Raw genomic sequence first — 8462 nt, 5'->3', positions numbered from 1 at the left:
AGCCAGTCCTGAAAGGACAAATATCATATGTTCTCTCTAGAACAAACAATATGCAAAGTACTATTTGTATACTATTTGTCTACATATATGTATACAAATTTATATAACTATATTATATATTACATATTACATACACACATATGAACTGTACAAGGGAGACTAGCATTTTGAGAAGTAAAAGTACTATGCAAAATAAAAGTGAGATTCCCATGAAACTTTTGAATATGCTTCTAAAATACAATACTAGGTTTTCTTCATTTGCTTGTATATATCATGTCATGGTACATTTAAACGTCAGAATGTTAAACTGGTAACATGTACTATACTATTGCAATAAAATGGGGAAATGTCAGCAAAGAAAAAAAAAAGGGGAGGGAGGAAAAGTGGGGAAGGGATGAGTCCCTATACCTACAAAAATGTATTGTGGGGAAATTTTTTCTTTAATTTAAATTAAAAAAAAAAAAAAAAGCAAAGCCAGCAAATCAAACTGAGAACTGGTTGCCCTGCACAGGCTGTTGGCTGCTATGGGGAGGAGGCTGCTGAGGAGCACCTGAGCCTATTGACAGTGGCATCCTGTTCTGCCTGTTCCCTCCTGCTTTCTCATCTCCCATACTGCTTCTTTCTTCTCTCCCGTTATTGTTCCTCCTTTGTTCTTTTATCCCCCATTACATCCAGTGCCAGCCCTGTGGACACGGCTTCATCCAGCCTGTGGTACAAGAGGTTTCAGATCCTCATCAAAGCAACAGAGAAAGACTGAATTAACCGAGTCCCTTTGAATTCAACAGACAGCTTAATTGGAGGCTGCAGGAATACATCAACGATGCCCAGGAAATAGGTTCTTGCTGTAGAAACTTACCTTTTGGGGGGAAGCTAATTTTGTGAATTTTGGACAAGCAAAGGAGTTTGGGAAGTTACTTTTTTTTTTAAAGTCAATTTGGCTCCAAGGAAAGAAGATTGCCTAAACAAAACCTACCAATGAAGTCACAAAATGATTCCACCTCTGAAACAAGCTTCATTTTCTTGTATTTTGGTTAGAAGTTTGGCTCTCAATTGGGAATGCACGTCACTCTACCCACTCAAGGGCAAGATAAGGTTCTATCAGAACAAGTGTCTAAACGAACCTGAGATTCTACCAAGGTCAGAAATGCTGCACTTCAAGCCAAAAGATCTCTCGTAGGCTTGCTTGTTTTGACTTGTAACCACAAATTTGTCTTGTCTGACTGTCCAATTGCATTATAAAATAAAGCAGCAATCCCTATAGTATAGTATCCTCTGAGACAACAGAAGACATAGATGTACCTTTGAGGAGATTCTCTAATTTTAATGCCCCTTTGATTTCCACAGGGATTTAATTTGCTTCATCTGAGGCCAACGGAGTCAAGATGATTTTGGAAATGCTGAACCCAATACACTATAACTATAACATCACCAGCATGGTGCCTGATGCCATGCCTGCTGCCACTGTGCCAATCCTGCTGCTCACTTGCTTTCTCCTCTTGATATGGAATTATGAGGGCACATCCTCAATACCAGGTAAGGCAGTTATTTATGTTTGAATCTGAGGAGACTACTCACTTGTTCTATGATGGCAAGGAAAATTATGCAAAAGGACAAACAGTACACTCAGAAAGATATCAAAGACCACTGTTATGTTAGCAAACAAGGACTTCAGGCGACCATGTCTACCCTCATTACCTGCATATTTAAATGAAATAATTCTTTAAATATCTTAAATAATTCTTTTCAGGTTGTAATCTGCTTTGGTAAAGTAGTCTTGCCATGTGTGCTCTTTAAAACAAGCTTGATATGGGGTAGAGCATGGCAAAATTCCAGGGATTTTGGTTGACTTTTTAAAAAGCAGATTCAAGTTCATTCCAATTTTGCTCTGCAGGTAAAAAATGTCTCTGGAATGTCTCCTTCTCTCCTTCCCACTTTGTTTCATCCACACCCTTTCTTACATATGTCTTTTCTCTTCATCCTACTCTGCCTTTTCTTTCATGGGTGAGGGAGTGATGATGGGCAGTGGGAGAAGAATGAAGACCACTGTGATTCCTTTGGAAAAAGACCCCTGATAGAATCTCCAACAAGGTCTGTGGACCAATAAAAAGTAAGGTATAACATTGTTATACAGATAATTCTAACTTTAAAAATGCTATTATTCTATTACTACTGAATGATATTTGATAAATATTAGACAACTCAGAATTATCAGACATCTCAGACTCTTTAGTTTTCAGTGAAAGCTCCTCCCATGAGCATCCACTTCCAATTCTGTAAGGTATACAGTAAGCCTGCCTTTCAAGAGCATGCTAATTACACACTTTCAAGTGTGCTGAATCTCATCACAGTGTGATTGAGAATGGGAACATGGGGCAGGGACAGAATGCTCTGTGTCTGGATCTTCAAAATTTTCCAGGTAATTGCCTGCCTCTCTGGTTCAGCTTGATATTTTAGACTGCTTTAATGTCCAATTTAATGGAACATTTAGTTAATTTTGTTCCCTGCTCTCTGATGGGGTTATCTTCAGGGGAGGCGGGCTCAGAGCTGAGGGAAGACTCATGGTTAATTTGAACTCTCTTCCTCCAGAGCTGCCCCTTCCTCGCTGAGTTTCTTTCCCTCCTTGGTCAGGGTCAATGTCTGATAAGGATGTGATGATTAGGCAGGAGGGAGAATGGAATACTCTCCCTCCTCTTCCTTTCAGGTGTTATAGTCCAACACATCCATGTGATCAGTCTCAGGAGAGAATTCGTCATTGCCCATCCAGTAAGTTGCAGGTTCTCAAACCTTTCACATACGTAAGAATCATCCAGGAAGTGGGAGCTTGATAAGGTTCCAGATTCCTGGGACCTGTCCCAGACATTTAAGATCAGATGCTACAGGCCTAGAAACATGCATTTACGAAAGAAAGAAAAAAGAAAGAAAGAAAGAAAGAAAGAATGAAAGAAAGAATGAAAGAAAGCAAGCAAGCAAAGCATGGGCCTAGCATGGTAGCCTAGTGGCTAAAGTCCTCGCCTGGGATATGCTGGGATCCCATATAGACACCAGGTTTGTATCTCAGTTTCTCCACTTCCCATCCAGCTCCCTGCCTGTGGCCTGGGAAAGCAGTCAAGAACAACCCAAAGCCTTGAGACCCTGCACCTGCGTGGGAGATCTAGAAGAAGCTCCTGGCTTCTGATCAGCTCAGTTTTGGCCATTGTGGCCACTTGGGGAGTGAATCAGCAGACAGGAGATCTTCCTCTTTGTCTCTCCTCCTCTGTGTAAATCTGATTTTCCAGTAAAAATAAATAAATAAATAAATCTTTAAAACAAAAAGGAAGGAAAGAAGAAAGAAAAACACACACTCTCCCCTCTTCCAGCCTGGATGCTTATGCTGAAAGCAGTTGTGGAATTCCCTTGGCCCCTTGGATAAGGCTGGATAAAGCATGGTAATTGGTATCCCTGAAGTATTTGGTCAGGAGCCTGGGTAACATTCAACTCTGCACCACTTCTGGATCGGGGACATGGTGCTGCCATATACCAGGAGTTACATCCATGATAGCATGATCCTCAGCCCCGTCTCAGGGAGGGCCACAGGGTGTGTGTGTGTGTGTGTGTGTGTGTGATCCTCAGGTGATTTTTCATGAGCAGCCAAGGTTGAGAGCCAAAGACAGGGGCTCAACCTTTCCACTTAATAGAAAGGGAGACTGAGGCTCAAAAATGTAATCTGCTGTGCTGAGTCAATGTTACAACAAGCCTGAGAAATGGTGGAGTTCAAACTCCTCATTTATACGTAGGGGATTTAATCTCAGTGAAAGGAAATGGTTCCTCAGCTCCCTGACTGGGAGGAGTGCAAACAGACAAGTCAGAAGTCTTCAATTTTGCTAACCAGAGTTAGCTAAATTAGTTGCTAATGTTATGCTGTCCCCAGTCTTCTCCAGTGGCACAGGCTGTGAGCTCTTGTGATTCCAGCAGGAAAATGAGAAAATTGACCCTGATCTGGTGTTTTGGTTGCCCAACATGCCTGAACTCTGCCACTTCCTCCAATGCTTGGCTCTTGGGGTCCTTGATTCTGCAAGTTAGGGGAAGGCTTAGGGTTAGTGAAAGCCAAAGGGAGTTAAGAAGGTATTTGCAAAACAACTTCTTGTCCATTCCCTCTGGTGAGACTGGTGTACTTATCTCTATTTTGTAGAAAAAAAAAATTAGGACTCAAAACTAAACGTCTTCATCCCTGCTTCACGAGAAGTTCTACCACATCAGGTTCTAGGGGAGAGATGGTTGTGAAGAGAAATGAGATGTGGTTTCTGTCCTGGTGGGAATAACATGGATCAAACAAAGAAGCAGAGGCAGACATTGGCAGATGGCTTAGTGCCAGGAAGGGGCTGCAGGAGTTTGGGGGAGGAAAGAGTCATTGGAGGGGTGGGAGGAGGAGGAGGACGAGTTATAACTTCAGTTCTGAGAAACTGTTTCAATTCGACTGATCTCTGTCCAGAACTTACTATTACCTGGCACCTGGCAGCTCTCCCCTCCCCAAGGACAGAGCTATCCCAACCTTGGTCCTCTCTCTCTAAAGCAGAGCACTGGGAGAAAAACAGGGAAACACATTCCTCTTCTTCCCAGTAAGAATATATCTCGTGGATAAGTGCACAATGCAGTGATAAATCTTGTATTGCCATCCAGCCCAAGAATCAGGGCTGTAGCAGCTTCACAATCCCCCAGTCTGGCATCCTTCACCCATGGAAGTCAACTTTCCTGTTTTATGCCAATAACTCTCATGCTGTTTTAGAGATTTGCCACCTACTTTCACACCCTGAGACCATTATAGTTTAATTTTGCTTGATTTTGAACATGTTAGCAATTGAATCATCTGTTATTTATTCTTCTATCTTGCTTCTTTTTGTTTGATAGAAAATTTGTAAGAATCATTTATGCTATGGATGGTTTAATTACCAATTTTGCACGTGATGGGTGTTTAGGGTGTCTCAAGTTGGGTGCACCTGTGAACAACAGCTGTCCATGGGTTTCTTTAGAGTGTATTCCTCAGTGGGGAATGCAATAGTTTGAGAAGTCCCAGATGTTGGCTTCAGGAAGGCTGCTTTTGAATAAAAATGCACTGAAGAGCCCGACACAATAGCATAGTGGCTAAAGTCCTTGCCTTGAATGCGCCAGGATCCCATATGGGTGCCGGTTCTAATACCAGCAGCCCCGCTTCCCATCCAGCTCCCTGCTTGTGGCCTGAGAAAGCAGTTGAGGACAGCCCAGAGCCTTGGGACCTTGCACCCGTGTGGGAGACCTAGAAGAGGCTCCTGGTTCCTGGCTCGGATTGGCTCAACTGCAGCTGTTGTGGCCACTTGGGGAGTGAACCATTGGATGGGAGGTCTTCCTCTCTGTCTTCTTCTCTGTATATCTGACTTTCCAATAAAAAGTATTTTTTAAAAATGCACTGAAGTATTTTAAAAAATGAAGTATTCATTGCCCCTCCAAGGGTGTGATAGAGGCACCCATAATCAAGGCATGCCTAGATAATAGGCATTTCCAAATCTAAGAAGCAGGAGCAGCTTAATTAGGATGCAATCCAAACATTTCCCTAATATCCTACCAACATTTCTCCCCTTTTGAAGCATTCTTCTCTCCATCCAGAGGGTCTATGATGTGATGCAAGTGAAAGGATCATATCACGTTGCGTATTTTGTTATGTAATTATTTTTCCACTTTGCTTGTGTACTTATTTTTCCCACCCTCTCTCTCTCCTGTACTGGGACTCTAGTGGGGATCATCATTCTTAAAATATTGCTATACCTAACTGGGCACTAGTTTCTCAGTAAGCATTGGTTGTGTAAGCTAAGTTGATATTCAGTTGCTCTAAGGACCCACAGCTCTGGTTCTCTTCCAGTTAGTACTCAGTTTCTCCACCTAAGCACTGGGTTCACTGTGTTCTTCCTGTTTTAGTTAGCGTTTTCCACTGTTATATCATAAATTTAAGTTGTTTACCAAATATTAAGATTTCTACATAGCACTAAACTTTTAGGTGAAAGATCAAATCTACATTCTTTCACTTGTACATTTTTGTTTTTCACTGGCTTAGCATATTGAATAAGTGAGCGTTCATTGAATTAAGTCTATTCTCAAATATAATCAGATGTTTGATCGCGTGTAGATTAAATATATAGCATACAATATTTTTTCTGCTTTGTATTGAAATGCAAATAAAGCCTAAAATACTCTAAGAATAGCATTTTAAACTTCACCCTCGATATTATATGCATATAAACTTCTTGAAATTCATTCAAGAAACTATTTGAGCATTTATAATGTGCCAACCTATAAATACCCTGTAAGATAGTTTGTTATTATGCATATTTCAGTTGATTAAAGGTTGGAGTATCTGGTGACATTTTAAGGAAATACATTCATAACCATATCTGCCTGTTCAAATCTTTTTAAAAACTTCTGTGAATTGTTTTAAAGTATAACCTGTTATCTAAAATATAAAATAGTGTTACTAAAATAATCATAAGATGAATAGCTCTTTGATAATACTTTGGCTCTAAAGATATTGACAAAGATCTGCTCTAATTAAAAAAAAATACAGTCAATAGTCTTGATCATATCAGCTTAGTTTTATGAAGTAAAAAACAATATTGCTCACTTTGGGATTAAACATCTCATTTAGATGACCTGAGTAAAAGCTTAGACTTCCTAGCTTTTGTCCATAGTGGGAGTGTGTTGGCTCATACAGTCTGTTGTGTTTAGACTTGGTAACCATCTCACTGACAGAATGGAATTAAAGGAAAAAAGACTAAGAAAAACTACAACTTTACAACACGGTTTCTTAAACCATTAGAATTAATAAAACAAACAATTTACCTATGGTTTATCATAAGTAAAATCAAGCTACTGGTTTTCTGACTATAAGCAACATCAAATTCCCCCCATTGTTCTCTGAGTTTGCTTGTTACAATTCTGCCCTCATCTATGTAAGCATAGATACATGTTAACTCAAATTGCTCAACTTTGCTAGTGAAATTTAGCTCAAGATTGTGCTTAAGCTGAGTTCTTTTAAAGGGAAACAATGAAATGAATAATCATAAATGGGACACTATCTTTGCAGACTTTTCTCTTTTAGCTACCATTCAAGCAAGAATTTTCAGACAAAATCAGGCAGGCAAACAGATCTATCCTCTCACAGTTTCCACGCTTGTTGTTGGATAGACCAACTGACATGTATTTGAAACTCATTGACACCTTTTAAGATAGGAGGAGATCAACACATGTACTAAAATTCATTTAGATTAAAGTGACAGACTAAGTAGAACTAGGTGATGTGCACACTCACTACTTTTCACTCATGGAGGAGTAAAGAGTTTTGCATTAAGCTCTATTTTGTTTGGAGGTAAAGCACTGCATTTAGTGATCCATATGTATACATGAGAATTTGCAAAGAGCATTTAGAAAAGAACAAAATCCCTGATATCTTAGAGTAGTTATTTCTGATGTGGCTAAGATGCTGACTGCGATGTGATGGCTTTTTCTAGGTCCTGGCTATTGTTTGGGAATTGGACCCCTTATTTCCTATGCCCGATTCTTATGGATGGGAATTGGCAGTGCCTGCAACTATTACAACAAGATGTATGGAGAATTCATGAGAGTCTGGATATGTGGCGAGGAAACACTCATTATAAGCAAGTGAGTCTATAATCATTGAAGACATGCTTTTAAAGTAATGGCTTGGGGTCTGCTCTTTTTTCTCCCAATTTGTTTCAACAGTTTCTAAGGCAATGTTTTTTACTCCCAAAATGAAGGTAAACAGAACCCAGGTAAAAAAAATAAATAAAACATAGCAAACAAACAAAATAGTTAAGTTTTGCTTGAATTGAGGTCAGTGACACATGGATCAAGAACTCTGGAAAGTTGAGAAATCAGTCAACATTTTTTCCAAGTAATAAATGTGAAACTTAGCACCTAGATAGCGTGGTTATGACAAAACATGCTTTACGTGTGGAGTGGTATCTTTCCTGCCTTCCCAAAATTTTGGTCTCAACTCTATAAAGTAAGCATTAAATACACACATACACACTGAGAGAGAGAGAGAGACAGAGATCTAAAACTTGTGACAAAGTTCTGTGGCTCCCAATTTATTACTAATATTAGCCACAGAGCACCTTCAAAAGAGAAGCCAGCTGATACTGTCATCCTGTTTATGACTGTAAACCAGTGTCCTGGCTCACTTTAAAAAAACTGGAGGGGAAAGTGAGATCCTTCTTTCCTGTATAGCCATAATTTCTGGATAACTTTAGGGGTACCCAAATTTGTATCAACTATCAAGAAGTTGCCTTACAAAATATTAGCTGATTTGTCCATTGAGTATTGATTTCAGAAGCTGGAACACTTCAAAGAAGGCATACTTCACCAGCTATCTTCATGAGACTTTAGTAGAATGCCTGCAGAGTTTGTCTTATTAATGGGTTTTGATATTTGTAGTTTCA

General features: G+C 39.7%; 1 protein-coding gene across 1 annotated transcript in view; it reads left to right on the top strand.

Moving 5' to 3' along the window:
* The first annotated feature begins 1353 nt into the window (after positions 1-1353).
* LOC121148961 (aromatase) overlaps positions 1354-8462 on the top strand; it is a 30196-nt gene continuing 23087 nt past the window's right edge. The window contains exons 1-2 of the mRNA XM_040969346.1: positions 1354-1533; positions 7512-7662. Of these exons, the coding sequence (XP_040825280.1) occupies positions 1383-1533; positions 7512-7662 (302 nt within the window). The 5' untranslated portion in view covers positions 1354-1382. The remainder of the gene's footprint in view (positions 1534-7511; positions 7663-8462) is intronic.

The sequence above is a fragment of the Ochotona curzoniae genome, unplaced genomic scaffold, assembly GCF_017591425.1.
Source record: "Ochotona curzoniae isolate NIBS_2020 unplaced genomic scaffold, NIBS_Ocur_1.0 scaffold_4701, whole genome shotgun sequence".
In the NCBI taxonomy this organism is placed as follows: Eukaryota; Metazoa; Chordata; class Mammalia; order Lagomorpha; family Ochotonidae; genus Ochotona; species Ochotona curzoniae.
Note: the sequence above shows the minus strand (reverse complement) of the source record. Positions and strands in the feature narration are given on the sequence as shown.